The sequence below is a fragment of the Ambystoma mexicanum genome, chromosome 12 (assembly GCF_040938575.1).
Source record: "Ambystoma mexicanum isolate Mex_15411 chromosome 12, UKY_AmexF1_1, whole genome shotgun sequence".
In the NCBI taxonomy this organism is placed as follows: Eukaryota; Metazoa; Chordata; class Amphibia; order Caudata; family Ambystomatidae; genus Ambystoma; species Ambystoma mexicanum.
Genome location: NC_090936.1, coordinates 44,379,492 through 44,399,451, shown reverse-complemented (window position 1 = coordinate 44,399,451; position 19,960 = coordinate 44,379,492). Strand labels below are relative to the sequence as shown.

Here is a 19,960-nt window from a genome sequence, read left to right as displayed (position 1 = left end):
CCCTGCATTACACTTGTACTTAAAATTCTACCGCTTCGGCGGAACCACAGGAACTCGGTGTGGACTGTTGGTGACGTGAGGGTAAGGTGTGGGCCGGGCTCGCGGATGGACGCACGCGTGACGTAAGTCATTCCCCTTCTGATACTCTTAAAGTGACAGCTATCTTTTTCAGACATTTATTTTGGCCAGCCTGCGGAGGCAGACTTACCCAACCAGTTGTGAAGGAGGGAGAGCCTGGACTAAGAGAACCTGAATCACCATGATGGTCATTTTTTATGTCTCTTACGTTCATATACCTAGTTTATGCTTGCTGTTGCTAAACCATCCTGGTTCAGTCGGCTTTCGTTATTCACCTTGGTAGCTCTTAAACTTTCGAATGTTCTCTCTTTTTATTCATTCTTCCTCCTCATTCCTCTTTCAAACTCATTAAAAACGTTCCCATAGTGTTTCCCTGACTAGCGATTTGATTTTGTCATAAATCCTCTTCATTTTACTGTGCTGTTAGATTTTTGTTCATCACTTCGACGTACAGTGCCATATAAATGAATACATACAAACCCTGTAGAACGCCTAATGCATAAAAACATGCACATACAGATTAATCAAGTAATTTTATTTCATTATATTCATTGCAGAATAAAGACCAATATAAACATCTGGTAAACAGAACGCCATTAAATGCTTTACTGCATAAATGATTCCAGTAATACACAGCCATAATAAAATTCTGCTTGCTGCCCTGATGTATGCCATTAGAAGGAACATAACGCTGACACCAACTATTCAACAAAGCCAATAAACTACATAGGAAAATCAAAACAGCTTTGTTGTCATAGTTGTGGCACCATAGCAAATCGAATGAGATAGACATATATTTACATCTATAAATCTATCTATAGGTACATACATAGATAGATAGATATATATAAATATATTTCTAGTTTATTTGTGGTATGTTACATAATACTTGGTATACTAGTAAGCCAGAACCGCTCTGAGAATTTTCAGATGGTAAATGTATGGTCACTTGGAGGTAAAATAAACATCCACCTTTCTCTGTAATGACATTTCACTAAAACATAAATATTATAACATCTTTTTTCTGACTTCATAACTGTATAGTCAATATGGCTGAACTATTGTTAAAAGCACATATATACAAATATTATTTTTCAATACATAAAGTATTTGGCATAATTATAACAATCATACTGCATACACAAGTAGTTGCTTCTTTTTCTGGTTTACAGACACAATTTATTAAAATCGACCAGTTATGTACAAAAATACTCGAACATTTATAATAGAAAACCTCTATAACCACTATCAACAGCGTATATCAGCTGAAGCAATTTCATAGAATATAAAAAAGTGGTTATTGCCTTACAGTCAAGCTATCAACAAAAGCAAACACAGTAAAATCAAAATGAGCGTCCCAGCAAAAGAGGGAACATTTTTCAATTAGGATTTAAATCACAGCTCAAATCTTTACTGTTGTTGATGAAACATTATAAACAGTATGCAAAGGAACCTACTGATTGTTCATATATATATATACATTTATATATTTTGTGTCTGATTCAGAAAGCGTATGTGTACTGGAAAGATGTGCAAATTGTGATTATGTATTGTGCCTAATTCACTGACAGTGAATCTGGCATGCTGTGTGTGTTCAATTTGCGTGCACATAGATATGCCACTTAATGGGCGGCGGACCTCTATTAACACCAATTTCGCATATGCAACAATGGTATGTCTGGAGGCGTGGCAATGGGCGGGCAATGCAAATAAGGTGTCACATATACAAGCACAGGTGGAGCATTGAGGCGCACAAACATATCATTGCTCTTGTTCATGTAGAAACTTGCCTCTTTTTTTTTCTGTTCAAATCCGGTCCACCTTGCTCATATAAAGTGCGGCAGGCGCAAATCATGCCTAGCGCATATGGGATTATTTTAAAATCTCCATGCATAAGAAATGTGCATGTAGTTGCAGACTCAAATTGCGTATACAGCGCTTTACACTTGCAATTTGATTGCTTTGAGAATCAGTATCATTCTTTATATCTTCCAAATATTCACAATCGAGTGGGAATATCTTGAAGCCAGGGTTTACATATATACATATACAAGGCTGTTTTCATTTTCTTACAAAATGTGCCTTACTTAGATCTACAAATACTGCACTTGGAAAGGAGTACACAGATTGCACAGAGCAGTCGCCAGTCCTAAAGGACAGGAAAGTGCAGGCTTGCTAGAAATTGCATACTCTACATAAGGGTTTCACTAACGTTTTACCAAAATACCTGACAAATGTGCCAGAATTAAACAATGCGCTTCAATTGGGAGTCATAGCAATTTAATTTAATGCTTTTCCTTAAAAAAATAACACAAAATTTACTTTATAAACAAGCTACAAAATGTATCTTTTTTTTCTACCAGCGAATTCTGCTTCATCTTTCCAAACTCTACTTTAAGTGTATAAATCAGCACAGTCATGATTGTTATTTTTATTATATTTCAGAAAGAAAGTGTGCCACTGAAACGCTGCCTGTTTGGTCACTCACTTTGGCCCCCAACTTGGTGTACATCTTTTTAAAATTCAGCAAATAGGTAGTGTTAAATATGTTTAAAAAGCGGTTGGTTTGATTTTGCACAGAAAATGTACCTTATGTACAGTACGTAGAGAAGGGAAGCGAAAGAACACAAAAATATAAAAGCATTAAACACAATTCGACAACTTCACGCCAAAGTTTCCTTCTTTCCATTTGAATGAAAAAATGACTCTGCAGCAGGGGCCTCAAAGTCTGGTCCAGTTGAGCAGTAACCACAATGTTTTCAGAATTACTCTGTGGAGTTGATCTGACTCGGACATACTGGATTTGGAAACACATGCTCCACAGACAATTTTTCAAACAATCATTTCATTAACGTTAGTAGCGTAATGCAACACACAACCACCTGAGGAAAGTGCCTCAAAAGTCTTGTCAGATGATTGTGTAGAGTTGTGTTTAGGGAAACATTAGACTGTCTTGCTAGCAATTCTTGTAAAAATATTCATTACATTTCACAGAATCAACATCTCAAACTCTTTGTACAACAAATATACTTAGAAAAAAAAAACCTGTCTTCTGTTCTAGTGTAATTTAAAAAAAAAAAAGGAAACCTAGATAAAAATGGCTGTATCAGTATTTAACACTTTGTTCTCAAATTAAGTTATTTTTATTAACATCTACAAGTCCTGCATTGTCTGGTATACATGGCCAGCTTTTTTTTTTAATAATGTGCAACATGTTATAAATTAAAATTCTTCATATATGTTCTGTAAGAACATTTTGGTAAACTATTAAAGTGCCTACGCTTTTTACCTTTTTCTTTTTTTTACAATTGTGTTGATTGTAAGGATCTTTCTGTAAACGTGGTATACAAAAGCGCCATGTTACAGCTGGGAAACCTTCCGCGGGAGTGGCCTGGGCCGTGGGACAGTCTCAGTCCTTCTGATCCCATTCTCCAGGTTGGTTGGACGTATCACAGGTGGTTTGGGTGGAAGTGACGGAGGGTCAATGGGGACAGGTATGGACAAGCATTGAGGTACGGGAACAGGGCGCCGCAAGGTCCGTTCATATACACTGTAAGGGGGCGGAGTTTTGTTGTCGTTCCTCATTGGCTCCTCTGAAATGCTGTAATTTGACACTGTTACTTTTTGATCGCACACTTGACTGTCAAACCCAGACGTTTCAGATGTGCTGCATCGACTGAGCGAAGAAATGCCACTGCTGTAACTTCCAGACAACACTGGCGAATTGGAAACCATGCAGGATGATGGGTACTCCACAGGAGATGGTGTAAACCCTTGATAGGAACCCTGTCAAGAACAAACACTGATTAGGGAGGAAAACAAGTAGTGTACTGAACATGCCAAAACAACAGTAGCAACAGCTTCCTAACTTTGCATTTTCTGTATCAGTGAACGTGCAAATACAATGTACAATTAGGCTCACTGTATGAGAGCTTCCTCAATTCCATCATATACTACCATGACATTAGCTCCACTAAGGAATACTGATATTGCTAATGCATTATGGGAAATTGAGGGCAGAGTATGCGTTTCTCTGTAGTAGCCACATATCCAGAGTTCAACCCAGTAAGGAATGAGACCTCAGTTGGGATAACCATGAAGAGGGTTTGTTTTGCTATGTGCTCTCTTCTTCGGATGCTGCCCCCAAAGTGCTGGATGGTCGTAGAGACAGGCATTGTGTGAAGCTAATCCCTCCTCTGAGTACATGGATACTTAACTAGAACCTCAATTCCAGAGCCGAAGAGTGACACTATTGCAAGTTCCGCTATGCCCAGAGCTGCTTCCAGCCACCCATGGCTGACAGAGGTTTTGGTAGCAGAGTTTCCTTAGACCCAACCTAGGATGGATGGGAGCAGAGGTCTACTTCCCAAGTATAGGTAACTGGTAGCAGAGCCGAACCAAAAGGGGGCAACAGCAAGTGTTGGACAGGCCATGTGACATTCAGGGATATTTCTTTATAGGCTACTGGGATGTACATGATTATTTTCATAGCCGAATATTTCAAATATGAAAAATTCAAATCCGAAATGTCTGGCATGCACATCACCCCACTGCTATCGCCCCCTTCTGTGCCCCCTTAACTCTGGCACAAAACGTAACTTTTGTCCTTCGCCGCTGTGCTCTCCCTGCGACGTGAGTTATGCCTCCCTATTGAGGGACGGAACTTCTGCCACACGGTCCTTTTATTTTTAGGGGGAAAATATATTTGTCCCTTGCCTTCCTTTGTATGGAAGCAGGGCACACCCCTGCAACCCATAATGTTGATCAAGGGGATTGGGGGGACACCCCCGCAACCTCCACTATTGATCAAGATTAAAACATTATTGGATTTCGTTTTGTTCCACTGCCAAATTCGGCATTTTTATGCGTGTGTTTTTTTTCTCTCATTTTTCTGCTGCTTTGAGGCTACTCTGTTAGGAATGGATTAAAGCTGTTCCCCTTCCCATGGAAAGGGAGGAGACTTCCAAAATAAATGTGCGCTTCACTTAGGAAGAACAGATAACTTACCTCTGGTAATGATCTTTCTGATGGATGTTCCTTCCACACATTCCTCGTCTTAGAAATATCGTTGTGTGGCAGCACATTTAGTAAAACTTTGATAGCAGGGGTGCCGTGCAGCGTTGGTGCCTGCCCATTTGTCTTCGCGGCCAGAAACGACGTTGGTGTGGGTACAAAGACACTGCACCACACCCTGTGACCTGAGTTACTAATTGTTTCGCCTGTGTTCAGTTGCATTGGGGATTGCAAATTATATGAGGAGCACCTTTGCATTGAAAGAGAGAAAACAGGTGTGTGCTTTCTAATTGTGGGGTAGGATGGGAGGGGGAGAAGGATATACTGGGAGGAACAGCCATCAAAAAGAACATTACCAGAGGTAAGTCATTTGTTCTTCTAATTGACTGTGGGTTTGCAGCCCATTGCCCACCATCTATTTATCGCAGGCAACTGACACTGCATGCCGAAGGCCGCAGAAGACCTGAGGCTGACTCCCACCCCAAGCTGCACACAAGAGCATGCAGGGGCTGGCAGACTTGGCCTCAGAGCGGCCCTGAAGATGCTGACGCAGAGAGAATGTGTGTGTGTGTGTGTGTGTATGTGAGGTATGAGGTGTGCTATCTATGTGGTGAGGGAGGTGGGAGCAAAAGCGAAGTTTGGGGGTAAAAGCCCTTGATAAAAAGTATATCCTGCCAAAGTGGAAGACGATGGGGATAAGGTGGAGGCGGGAGGGGTAACCCCCCACCTCTGCCCAAAATTGACATTTTCCCACCCGTTGAAGGCTGCACCAAAATTGGCCTAACAAGTACAGGCTTCTCGGTATGAGGTCTTCAACAGGCAGAATTTACACATAAAACGTAGTGTGTCCTCCCTCTGATTCCATATCTGGAAAGAGGAACAAGCACCCTTCCTATCACACTAGAACATGCACCTGGACTGCTGTACCAAAGTGGGTGTCTGAGTGTCCAGTTAATAAAGTTTCCCGAAAGTATGGACATTTCTTGAGCTGGTAATCCTCTTTGTAGGGCCGATGTGGCAGCCACACCTCCAGTTGAATTTGCTCTGAAGCACTCAGAGATGTATCATCCTGCCATAGAGTAGCATTCAGATACACACAACAGAATCCATTTGGATATGGTCTGCTTTTTTTACTCCTATGCCTGAAGATGAAGGCACCTTAGGCATGAAAGTAGGATTCGCTGTAACACAACCCTAGACTTGAAGAACACTGGGTGGGGACGTTTGCATGATAAAGCCTGGATCTCCCCAACTCTTCTGGCAGAAATGATGGTGACCCAAAAAGCAGTCTTCCAGGAGAGACACTTCATGTCTGCCTTGTGCAAGGGCTCAAAGGGAGGAACTATTTGGAATGAACAACTTTCAACTCCCATGCCAGGCTGGCGCTTGCACAGGGGGGGAAAACCCGAAAAGACCTTTTAGAAATTCCTTAACAAGGCCATGGAACCACAGAGATGGTGTGTCCGACGTGCGGGTAAACCTGTACTTGGACTTCAGTGGTCTTTCACATTCCTCCATTAAAATCCATCTGGCGGCGAAGGACAGAAGGAATGGTAAAATGTCCTGAGACAGGAAGCGAAAAAGGATCAACCTGTTTGGCAGCAGACCAAAAAGTGAAAAGTGAAGCCGACGCGAGTGACTGCATTTCTTGTGAAATTATAAAAATGGGATTTGACCCAATACACATTTGCTGAATGAGAAGTTAATGACCCCCGGTATGGTATGATTACACCAGCCCTGATTTGAAAAAGGCCGGTAGGGGCCGAAACAGGTGTAATTTAGAAGGGCAAATTTACTATTACAGATGAGAATAAAATACATCTGCATTTACCTTTAAAACACGCAATGTCCTGGATCATTTTGGATGCTTTTGCATATCTTTATTAACTATTATTGACAGGTTTTTTGTGGCTTACCGTCGATCCAGTGGTTTGCGACGAACCAATAAATGTGAGGACTAGAGGGGTGATTCCTGTCCCCTGCTTGGATTTGGCTTAAACTATTTTTTGTATCAAACTAATGTTGAATGAGTCGCCCAACAGACCAGCTGTAACACGAAGCCCAGCAACTTTTTCCAAAAAGTGAAATGCTTCCACTTGTGGTGATAGCAAGAGACCGTGGAGGGCCCGCAAGGCTTTGCTAGAACATCACAGCAATCCTGAGGCAGAGGAACATGTACCAATTCTAGGAAAGCAGGAGCCAGGCCGGCAGGTTGAGAGAGGTGAGGTCATTGTGCAGGACGGTTCCCTTGTCCCTCGAGAGGAGGTTGAAGACTCAGAAAGATCAGGGTGCTGGGGAGGGGGCGAAGAGCTCCAAGTAGCAGAATTGTCTCAGCCATACCAAGGTCACTAGGATCAGTTTGCACCACTATTGTCTGAAAGCGTGCAAGACCCTGATGATCAGTGAAACCAGAGGGAATTGTGGAGGGTCTGAAGGAGACAGACTAAAAGTTGCCATTCTCAAGAAACTATTATTGTAAATGATAAGAAAATGCCTCACTTTCCCTGAGCTATGGGTTTCCCTAACTAACACAACAAGTCAGGTGTGGAGTCCAAAGTAAAAGCCTGTCCTCCATCCAAAACAAAGCTGCTCTAACCTAACAATAATATACAACTAAAGTACAGGAGAATAACTCCCTTCTCTTCGGGTGCTTTCTCAGCAAGTCTCTATCAATAAAGAATCTTCAGATATCTTGGCTATCTCGCGTAACAGTTTGTTCAGTTCACTTATTGGACTTGTCCATGCCCCTTTCTCTTGGCTTTTCAATTCTATAGAGATGCTCCGATACCTGTGGGTTCTTTCACACTGTCCTTCTCATATGAAGTTGAAAGTCTCTCTTAGACATCAAACTTATGACTCGAGGATTATAGGCCATCTTCTCTTTAGCACAAGTCATTATCCTCTGATCCCTTGGCTTTTCACTGGGATTTGTGTGATGTACCCAGTGACTAGCTTCACTCTGCTTGTTACTTGATCTTTCACTGGGAGGAGTATGATGAACCCAGGAAAGATATGCACTCTTCTCATTACTTTGTAATTCACTCGGATGAGTAGGCTCAACACAGTAATTCTCGCTACTTGGTTTCTCACTGGAACGAGTATGCTGAACCCAGTAATGATTCTCACTCTTCTCGCTACTTGTTCTCTTACTGGGAGGAGGACAATTACTCCAATCATTATATCTGTTTGTCTGGCGGTGACAATTATGTCTATGACAATCATTATAACCACCTCTCTCCCCGGGTCCCTCGCTCTCCACGTTAACATCTTTGTAATAGGGCTGTGTCACTGTGTTGGCGTTCTCCATTTTCGTTTCTCATCTTCTTGTCAGGACGGCTCTTGTGCTTGGTTCCTTCTTTTCCTCGGACACGCTTCAGCGTGCTTCTTGGTAAGTGGTATCGGCTCTTTTCTCCTTCTCCAAGTCAACTGGACAGACTCTCGCTTGTCTGCCCCTCGAACAGTACAACTGAGGCACCTGTTCCTTCCAGCTCCTCCCCTAGTTGGGAAGCAGCGGTTCCCTGTGTTCACCAGCGTCCCTCACACAGCTGGTTTGAAACTCCCGGGTCTCAGGAGGTTAGCTCAGGGGCAACGTGCTCGCCTTGGAAGCAAGACGACACAGTGCAACAAAGGTTCGATCCCCGGGTCCGCGCTTAGAAACCTCTGGGCATTAAGCACGTTATAAATAACCTATCATATAATATCTCTCTGATGTTCTCATTTTCTCCTCCCACTTTTATGAAGCTGCACAGGGGCTTCCCCAGCTGCTTGTGGAAGTTCTTCTTCACAGTACCTAATGCTGTAGTGATCTGTTTTACTTTCGTATTCTTCTTCTTCTTCAGTTTCATCAAAATATAGTTTCTCATAATATACCAGTGATTTGATGTCACTGTAACAAATATTGGTTTGGGCTTTCTAAAGTTTAGTCGTCACTGATGGGTGAGTACCTCAGGGAGTTCCTCTGCAGAATGGGAGTCTTTGTCTTAAAGGCGGGGTGGTGGGGGGGGGTCTCTCCCAGGGAGTTCCCGCTTGCCTAGGGAGTGTATCACGTAGCGGGCTCACCTCCCAGTCTCACAGGGAAAGACTCCCCCCTGGGCAAAAATGACTGAATCCTGCAATTCGTCACAGAATGCATAGAGACACTTGTTAGTCCACGGAAGAGGTCTATCTCTGGAACACCCCACTTCTAAAAGACGAGATGCAGCTGGTCGTGGAGGTGCTCTTATTCGTAGCAGGAGTTGTGGATTCCTGGCAGATAGAAAGGGGACAGATCCAGTAGGCAAGAATACAGCATTCAGAGGAGGAATTTCAATGAGCCGACAGATGCCGTCTGCTTTTGTGAGAGCAAGTTGGTCTTTGCTAGGATGACCGCGACCCTGACTGCTGACATGGTGGCGGTGCAGAAGACTGTGTCCAGTTGTGCCTTCAGCAATAGCATCTACTAGGAAGGAGCGAAGCAAGACTTGCTGTAATTGACAGAGAATCCCAGAGAGGACAAACAGTGCATCTTTGTCGTGGTGTGACCAATCATTGTCGAGGTACGGGTACATGTGTATGCCCCTCGATGAACGCCAACCACCACCGGGGCCAGGCCTTTGGTGAAAATCCTGGGAGGCAGACTTTAGGCCGAAGGATAGTGCTTTGAACTGATGGGGCCGGCCTGCTACTTGAAGCATAGGAACCTCTTGTGGCGCTGATGGATTGGAACGTGGAATTATGGGTCCTCAAGGTCCAATGGAGACAGGAAATCTCCTTGCTGAAGTTGAATGAAGATGTGTTGAATTGTAACCATCCTGAAAATGTATGAACGGATGAATTTCCTCAAAAAAGCAAAGGACTAGAATTGGCCTCCAAACGCCTGACTTTTTTTGTACCAGGAAATACCCGGAATAGATGTCATGTCCCCGCTGGGCATGGGCAATGCGTTCTTAAGCCCCATTGAAGAGGAGTACGCATACTTCAGGCTGAAGCATTGAAAGATGGTGTTCCACCTTCATGGTTGGAGCAACGTAGGGCAATTGGCTTTGAAATTCCACTGTGGCTCCGTCATGGATTAGGGACAATACCCATTTGTTTGTAGTGGTGTTGGACCAATCTGTGATCAAGTGCGAAAGGCGCCCTGCCATAGTGGGTGCAAGTGTGGGGGGATGGTCTCACAGCCTAGTTGGGCTTGCTTACAGGGTTGACCGCTCATCTGGACAAAGCTACATCACCCCTTGTTGCCCCTGTAAGACTAGGACTTGTTCCTGAAGGTGTCTCCAAATGCATATGTGTTCAACCGATAACACTGTGATCAATAGGACTGTCTATAGTCCCCACTGGATATTGAAAACTGGGACCTCTTGAACAAACGGACTGCCAGTGTTTCTCCAGGGTATCCAAAGACCAGTGTGAGAAAGCTGAAGGTGTCTCACTGACTAGTCCCTGGGGATCTGTCATCCAGGTGGCCAGGACACAGCCATCGCTATTGGATCCAGTTCCTGGCGGTGGACCAGTGCCGGAGGATCACTTGAATGGGGGGTTCTCTGGAAGTGGGACACCGACGGGTGGGATGCGGTATTCCGCTTCTTATAACACCTTCTCCCCATCCTACCACATAGGATACTCAGATCCTCCCCCCACCCCTTTCCGACATGAACACTTTCTTACACCACGAAAGAGAACGGACTAATACCAGAGCCATTTACCTGACATGTCCCAATACAAAAGGGTCAGGCAAATGACCAGACTCACACACACACCTGACAGCCCTTTCCCTTCTCCACAGGGATAAAAGGTGGAGCACGAGAGCACACTACGATCAAGGCAGACTGGACAACAGAGAGCTATCCAAGCATAGCACTTCATGAGGAGGAGAAAGGCAGCAAGAACCAAAGGGGTGATGAGGAGAGAAGCGACATTGGCCTTTCCGAACCAGACCCTCAAAGCCTCAGTGAAAGGAATCATAAGACCGTGAACAATAGCCAGCGTGTGTTGCAGCAGATGTCAGCGGTATACAGAGCCCTCCTCCACTGATAACCAACCCAGCAAGAGAAGCTTGCTACTGTAGTACCGTCCATGACTTCAGAGACAAGAAAAGCCAGGCGGTTCATCACAGCCGGTTAATCGAGGGGAAGTCAATAAGAAACCAAACTGTGTTGAACGAAAGTTGAAAGTAGCAAAGTAAAGGGAAATCAAAGAACTATTAACTCTTCAGGGTAAAAGCAGCTGCATAGGGGTTCAGAGCCACGTGAGTGCTCACTCGGGAGACTCTGCTTAATTCCCCAAGTATTGAAACTACCGAAACCAGAAGACCGTAGCAGAGCCGGAAGAATAAGGCCACAGAGGTCATACAGGGGACTCGCAAAACCACCTGTACAGTCGAAAGTCTGTGACCGAAACATAACTGAAAAGCTAAGGGAGAAGAATCCCACATAGTGAGAAAACAAGAAGGAATTGTATGATTGGCAAAAGTGAACTTGACGGAGGGATACTGACAAAAAGGGGTGAAGCATGATCCTATGTGAAACTAAAGAGAAGAGTAGGAAAAACCTGGCGGGAGAGTACACCAGGTATCCTAACAAGATGAAGATAAAGAGCTAAGTAGATTTGTGTACCAGTTGTACTGTGGATCAAGAGAGGCTCAAGAAAATGATAGCTTTGAATATACAACAGAGGGAAGAGAAATCCAGGGCAAGGGAACCACCCTCTGGAATAATTAACTCTATCCTTCTCGAACCTTTGTGTTGGAGTTACGTATTTTCCTTTTTGAACATTCATAACCCACTCAAGGCCAAAGATGTTACCCTTTTTAACTTGGAATTTCGAGAAAAGAGTGTGACAGATGCCGGGGGCATCGTCGGAGCAGTCAACAAAGCTGAGAATGTATAGTGAAGGTCAAAAACCCTTTCTACCAGGAACACGTCTCCCAATGCCCCCATCCCCACCTCAGGGGAAATTCCCTTGAGCAGATTTAGTCTTCATTTCGTGTTGCCCTTCATTGCAAAACAATCCACTCATGGGGTCCCCCACAGGGAAAAGAGCTCTGAGATAACCTCCAGGCAAATCTCCCACATGTGAGAGACAGTGCTCTGCTTGCTCTCAGTGGCCTCCAATCCATTCTCCACCCCGTCAGATGGGCTACAGAGATGGAGATCTTGTTCTCTAGCAACCAGAATCACAGCCGGATGGCCTCCCTGCACAGAGACAATGACATCACACATCCTTGCTTGTTGAGGTAGTTCATGGTCACTGTGTTGTATGTCGGATCAGGACATGCTTCCCTCTGAGGGTCAGCACAGAAGCAGTCTGCACCAGTCTGATTGCAGTTCCAGCAGACTGATGTACCAGCGACTCTCCAACTGGGACCAAAAGCTGCTCACTTGCTGCAGATCCCAGCAATGAGCACCGAAGCACTTCAGGAAAGTGCCTGTGACCACTTTGCCCTCTGGCCACGGGGCCCAAAAAGGTTCTCCTTTGCTGGTCCACCAAGACAGGTTGTTAATAACCACCTTGTCTGACATCTCTCCTGAACACTGAGACCACTGACCCTTGAGAAGCCACCAAAGTGATCAGATTCGCAGCCCGCCCTCTGGCACCAGCAAAATGCAGGAAACCATGAGGCCTAGAAGACAGGGAAAGGCTGATGAAGTTCAGTAATAGTGTGACCAACTGTACAATGCTGGAGAATCTTTCCTCAGGGGGTAAAGGCCTTTCCTGTCCAAGTATCCAGGACTGCTCTGATAATCTAGAGCCTCTGCATTGGTGTAGTAGGAGACTTCTACAAGTTCAGGAGAAGCACAAGCTGTGTAGCAGTGAACACGTATCCCAGAGATGTCTTGAACCCTGCTCTGGAGAATGTGGCAAGCCAGAAAAGACAGCACCTCGCTGATCCTACTTCTAAAGGAGAGTTTCTTAACAAAACTAAGGAGCCTGTCTATAGTAAAGAAAATGAATATAGTCCTCAGCCCAAACCTATCCACTAAACTAGCCCTACCACGGAGGTGCTGTTGCGCGCGACAGAAAGATGGCCACCTGAGGGAGAGCTCTGGCTCTAACATTAATCCTGTTGCTCTGAAATCCTTTCAGCGCCGTCCGAAACGCTTGAAAAAGCTAGATTCAGCTGGCGGAAAACCTCAGGAACAGACATCCAAAAAACCGAGTGGGTTGGTGGTCGGGAACCCTCTACAACTGCCTCCAAAGATCCGGCGGTCAGGAGGAGCTGGCGTGACCGGCCACCAGCTCCACAGAATCCTTGCTGGGTGCCGGAGGCGCACCGGCTGGTGCAGGCTGCTGTGGGGGCGGGGCACAGTGGTGGCCTCCGAGTCGCGCTACCCGTGATACGGAGAGAACCGGTATCGCTGTCAGCTGGGAACACAGAGGAGCCGCCGGAGGGGAGCGACACCACCCACAGCGAACAAACTCCGAGAGATAGCAGGAGTGTGGGACGACCCCGCGGCTGAAATACGCGCAGCGCTGCAGCTGCTGAGGTAGACGGCCCATCCGTTCCCAGCTCTGACGGGCCGTGTGGGACAGGGAGGGGGAGTCGTGCAGGCGGTCGGGGGTGCCGTGTTGCGCCCCCCTCAGCAAGTAAGTGCAACAGGGCGGGAAGGCCCTTCCCTGCTTGCCGCAGCACCGCTGGGGGGCCACACCACAACCCTAGGGGGCGAACACCGGTGCGGGCAGGGACGCATTCTAAAAACCTCTGTTGCAATGAACATTCTCAATTAAAACAAGAGACAGAGGACAGCGTCCCTGCGGGCAACGCACAGAGCATGGCGCAGTCCGCTGGGGGACGTGAGGGACTGCTTCGCCCCCCCCCACCCCATCACATTGGCATTCGGCGGGGGCACGCCGAGCAACCACCATTACCGGTGTGTCATAAATATCCTGTTGTGCTCGGGGGACAGATGCAGAGGGGCTCGCTGAGTAAACACCACAACACGCCCGGAGGGGTGCCGTGTAAAGCCCCGCTGTGGGCCGCGAGGGAGCTGCCGCTACAGCTTACTTCTGGAACCTAGTTGGAGAAACCCTGATCCTGCAGCGGGCACGCTTATAATACAAAAAGACCCCATTAACAAAAAGGCTTACAAAAAGGCCAGCTGAACCCACACCACCTGCCCGATTGAGATCCTTGGACACTCGCAAATAGTATGCAACACGTGGGAGGTCACAGTCCACTCTAAGGCCGAACACCACGCCACATGGGACGCACAGAGAGGAAAGGCACAGGAGGGAGAAAGACCAGACCAATGGATTCCTTCGCCAGTTCCCAGCCACAAAAGGTGGCCAACGAGTCGCCACAAGACAATGACAAAGAGAAGACCCGTTGGAACGACTGGCGACACTGGTCCAAAATGGATTCATGGCAGTAAATTTAAAACTCGATGACATAGTTACTTCAATCGGATCCTTGAAAGTCTGACTGGAAAAAGAGAGTAGGCGACTTATAGAAGCGGAGAACAGGATAAGCACGAGTGAGGACACCATATTACAACACGGCCGGGACATAGCCCACCTCCAGACAGAGCTGCGCAAAACCCAGCACAAATGCGAGGATTTGGAATCACGATCTCGGAGGAATAACATTCAGATTGTTGGAATTGCGGGATCGTTTGGCAGAAATGACATGGAAAGGCAAGTGGGAAACCTGTTGAGGAATATCCTAGGAGCAGATTCTTTCTCCGAACATTTCCTGGTGGAGAGGGCTCACCGCACGCTGGCACCTGTGCCGAAACCCGGGGCACCTCCCCGCACCATAATAGCTTGCCTTCTCAATTACAGAGATAGTCTTAATACTCAGAATGTCCAGAGAGAAAGGCACTCTACACTTTGAGCACAGCAGGATCCGCCGGAATACAGGTGCAGAGGCGATCCTATGAACCAGTAAAGAAACAGCTCAGAATACGCAATATACCCTATGCCCTCATCTTCCCAGCGAAAATGAGAATCCAACATGGAGGGCGAGCTCATTTTTTCAAGAATCCCACGGAAGCCATGCAATACATAGAAGCCTCCATTCCATTACCTCCCAGAGACCGAATAATCGACCAGAATGCCGAACCACCACCCGGAGAGGAAAGGCCAGATGCGGTCGGCTGACCAGGATAAACCGTCTGCTCCAAACACTGATCGACAGGGGGAAATTTATCTCTCCTCTTTTCCTGAAGGGGAAGCTAGCTCCTCGCCGCCCAGAGCGAGGAAACTACATAACATGGACGGACTGAATAAAGACTTAGAATTATCGAGCCGAGAGCCTCCGTTGGGATGAACCAGGCGCAAGCAACGAGCGACCCTCAGGACGGTTCCACCAGATTAAGGGGATGAACACTACAGGGCAGCATCGTCAAGTTGGGGAAGATGATGTGGGTGGGAGGCCAAAATATCGCAGGATGTTAAGCTGTGTTGAGCAATGTGAGGGTGGGGGGGGGCGGAGGGAATTGGGGGTTTGGGACTCAGTTGGAGGAGTCCTACAAGTTAAAAATCGTGGTGACAATGCAACGCACGGGTCTCTCCTGATTAACCGCAAAGTTAGAGATACAACAAGGGTATACAGACATGGTTAATCCCGCTATGAAGGCCCAAGGGCTTAAACTTAAACTTCTTACATGGAATGTATGGGGACTGAATAATCGAGCCAAGTTGAACAAGGTAGGAGACTATATCACTCGGCACCACCCTCAGATAGTCATGATACAAGAAACTCATGCGCTCCAGAAGGTCAACACTGAATTCCTGAAAGAGTGGGGTGCGCATAGATATTATACCGAATACTCTTCGCAAGCTAGAGGAGTGCTGGTCCTGATTCACCCCTCTGTTGGGTTCCAATTGGGGAAAAGTAAAGTTGAGTCATTGGGCATATACGTAATAATGTGGGGCAACATCGCTGGGGAGGAATTGATTTTAATAAATACATATGGTCCGAATGTAGACGACCCAGACTTCTATGCAAGTGTAATGCAAGAGGTTGGTTTTTCTGGAAACGAACGCATATTGTGGGGGGGAGACTTTAATGCTATATTGGACACTACCGTAGATCGCTCCTCCTCCACACACCGGAATCCCACAAAAACAGCTATTATGCTACAGCAAATAATGTCACAATCTGCACTTGTGGATGCCTGGAGAGCATTACACCCTCATCGAAGACAGTATTCCTTCTACTCCTCTGTACATGACACCGAATCCCGTATAGATTACTGGCTGGTCGCCACGTCCCTTGCGAACCATGTTACTAGCATTGAAATACCCCCCCGCACCTTGTCAGATCACTCCCCCATCCTGTTAGATATGACACTAGGGAACTTGAAACCCCTGGTCAGGAGATGGAGAATGCCCCCCGGTACGCTCAAAGACCCCACAGTGGAAGAGGAACTTCACACAGAGGTAGAACTCTTTTTTTAAATAAATAGAAACTCCGTAGACAGGGCTGCAACATTGTGGGAGACTTTTAAGGCATGGGTAAGGGGGATATTGATTTCCAAATCCACGGGGCTGCTGAAGGCGGTCAGGGGGGAATTGGCTGAAGTAGAGAAACGGTTGGGGGTATTGGAACAGCGATATACGGCCATGCACGAGGATAGCACCCTGGCGGATATAAATGGTAATCTATAAGAATTTAACAAACTGGCTGATAGGGAGCTTCTGTATATGGATACTCCAGTCAGAGCACGCCGATATGGCGAAGGAAACAGGGCGGGTCGCACCGTAGCCAATCTATTAAAAGCCAAAAGGCACCACACTACGATTCCCAGTATAACAGCAGGGGACGGTACGGTAACCACTAGCGAGGAGGGCATAAATAGAGAATTCACCCGATTTTACACAGAATTATATGCCAATCACGACCTGAAAACTCCCAATGAAATTCAAGAATACGCTAGCTAATGGGAAGGCTCCCGGCTCGGATGGACTGGGAGCTGAGCTGTGTAAAGTGCTCCTTGAAGAGCTGGCCCCAATACTTCTGTCTGTGTGGGAAGAGGCCATGGAGGCGGGGACACTCCCGACAACCATGAGAAAGGCCATAATAACAGTACTCCTTAAACCCAGGCGCCCTCCGAGTGAGATGTCCTCATACCGACCCCATTCCCTTATAAATTGCGACGCCAAGATATTCGCAAAAATCCTGGCCACTAGACTCATACCCACCATGCCAGTGCTGGTACACCCGGACCAGTGCGGATTCATCCCCACTAGATCGACGGCACTGAATCTGCGTAGATTGTTTGGTGTCATGGCCCAGATCAAACCAGAGGCCCAGGCAGTAGCGGTGTCCCTAGACGCTGAAAAAGCATTTGATTCAGTGTCATGGACATACATGTTCATAGTGCTTGAGAAATTCGGAATAGGCCCATATTTCCTAAAATGTGTCAAGATACTATACACTAACCCGGGAGCCAGAGTATTGACCAATCGTACTATGTCAGAATGGTTTGGGCTGGGCAGGGGTACGAGGCAGGGTTGTCCATTTTCTCCCATACTGTTTGCCCTGACCATGGAACCAGTTGCAGCAGCAATCAGGGAACACCAGGAACAGAGGGGCATATGGATGGCGGGCCTGACCCAGTCAATATCACTATATGCAGATGATACCATGTTATATATATCCGGAAACCGGACATACACCTGGGACCGGTGATGGAGACCGTGCACAAATTCGCAGAATGAACAAGTTACTTTCTTACCTGGTAACGTACTTTCGATGGGATGGTCCGACGACGTATTCCATATCTATGACATGTAATCACCACAGCTGTGCTGCTTCGGAAACTTTTTTTTTTCTGCGCCCTGCGTCGATGACGTCGATGCGCCGTCGTCGAGGGCCTCCTCCGACGTCCGACATCATCCGATGTGATAAGTAGGACGCCCGTAGCCTCAGTTGTAGTTTTTTCCCCAGAACGTGTGACACTAGTCAACTGCCAGTCAGACACAAAGCCTTGCGGAACGTAAGCTGCAATCGCAAAAGAAATTCTGCAGCGGGGAAGGCAGGGCGGGAGCGATATGGAATACGTCGTCAGACCATCCCATCGAAAGAACGTTACCAGGTAAGAAAGTAACTTGTTCTTCGAGGGGATTGGGTCCTCCGACGTATTCCATATCTATGAAAGACTCCCAAAGCAGTACCAGAGCAAGGAGGAGGGAAAGAATTTAGAATCAAAATTTAGAATAGCCAATCAAATAGCAGAGCAAAGGACCGCCTTGCCAAAGGCCAGATCCTGTGCTCGGATGGAATCGAGGGAATAGTGACGTACAAATGTATGTACTGAAGCCCAGGTGGCTGCATCACAGATGTTGCGAATAGGAACACCCCTCTGCAGGGCAGTAGACGCAGCCATACCCCTGGTAGAATGGGCCCGCAAGCCAGCCGGTGGGTCCTTACCCGCCAAGCGGTAGCACTCCGAGATGGCCAAAATAATCCAGCGAGACAAAGTCTGTTTCGTCACAGCTTGCCCCAAACGCCTTCCAGCGTAACCAATAAAGAGTTGATCGTCCACTCTGACCCGGGACATGCGTGAAACATAAAAGCTTAAAGCTCTCCTAGGATCAAGCCTATGGAGCCTCTCCTCTTCCTTACCAGGATGCGGAGGAGGATAGAATGCCGGAAGAACAACCTTCTGGGCCAAATGAAATTCCGTCACTACCTTCGGAAGAAAAGAAGGACGAACTCTAAGGACAACCCTGTCCTTGTGAAATACAGTGAAGGGTGGCTTAACTGAAAGTGCCTGTAACTCACTCACTCTGTGTCAGGTTTCCTTCTCTCATTTAAGTTTCCTTTTCATTATTTATCCTTTTTAGATTAGTTTTGTGTGGGTGGGAAGTTTTCTATTATAGTTGGTTAGGCCTTAACTTGCTGATTCAGACTCCTGGTTCTAACCCAAGGCAAGATGGAGCCTCACAGTGACAGCTCTGATTGGCTGGAAGACAATGCTGAACAACAATGAACATTCTAAACTGTCACTCTGTGCCTTTCATCATCAAAACCCCATCTGAGAGGACGTGTTTAGTGGCTGCTCCTGCTTTAGACTTGGGCCTGGTGGATTTTATCCTTCAGGTGTTAGCAGTTGAGCGGCTACTTTCTTGGGGGTTCCGGGAGAAGACATTTGTGAACAGGAATTCGATTTTTAAGACATGAGAATCCGAAGATCTTTATGAATTCGCTCAAGAGATAAGTGACTTTATTTGTACAGTAACTCTGTTCTTCCCCAATGACATTTTCCTTGAAAGCATTTGAGAAAAGTTATTTTTTTTGAACTAGTACTATTGAACTTTTCAAGTGCGCGTGTGTCTTCAAGCGCGGTAGCGCGAGAATCTGTTTGTCGCGTGCGATTTCAAGTGCGCGTGTGTCTTCAAGCGCGGTAGCGCGAGAATCTGTTTGTCGCGTGCGACTTCAAGTGCGCGTGTGTCTTCAAGCGCGGATGCGCGAGGATCTGTTGGTCGCGTGTGACTTCAAGTGCGCGCGAGTTTCCCAGCGTGGTAGCGGGAGAATCTGTTTGTCGCGTGCGACTTCAAGTGCGCGTGTGTTTTCCTAGCGCGAGAGTTCTGTAGCGCGAGGATCTAAGAATCGCGTGCGTTTTCCTATTGCGCGTGTGTTTTTTCCAGCGCGGGTGTTCCGGAGCGCGTGAATTTGAGAATCGCGTGTTTATTTAAGTGCGCGTGTGTTTTCCAGTGCGGGTGTTCCGTAGCGCGTGGATTTGGGAATCGCGTGCGTTTTATTTGCGCGTGTTTTCTACAGCGCTAGTGATTTTAGGCGCTAAAGACTTTTATTCGCGTGTGAACTAATGAGCGCGTGTGTTTTCTGACGCGTAATCTAAGAACTGTGTGAGATTATTGTTGCGCGTGTGTTTTCTAGCGCGTGTCCTTTTTTCTTCCGCGTGAATTCGTTCTTTGGAGAACT

At 46.5% G+C, this 19,960-nt stretch overlaps 1 protein-coding gene across 4 annotated transcripts in view; it reads right to left on the bottom strand.

Moving 5' to 3' along the window:
* Window positions 1-592: 592 nt before the first annotated feature.
* The window catches only part of DOCK4 (dedicator of cytokinesis 4), a 2,129,281-nt gene continuing 2,109,913 nt past the window's right edge, over window positions 593-19,960 (bottom strand). For all 4 annotated transcript variants that reach the window (XM_069627915.1, XM_069627916.1, XM_069627917.1 and 1 more), the window contains one exon: window positions 593-3,864. In XM_069627915.1, the coding sequence (XP_069484016.1) occupies window positions 3,439-3,864 (426 nt within the window). In that variant the 3' untranslated portion in view covers window positions 593-3,438. The remainder of the gene's footprint in view (window positions 3,865-19,960) is intronic.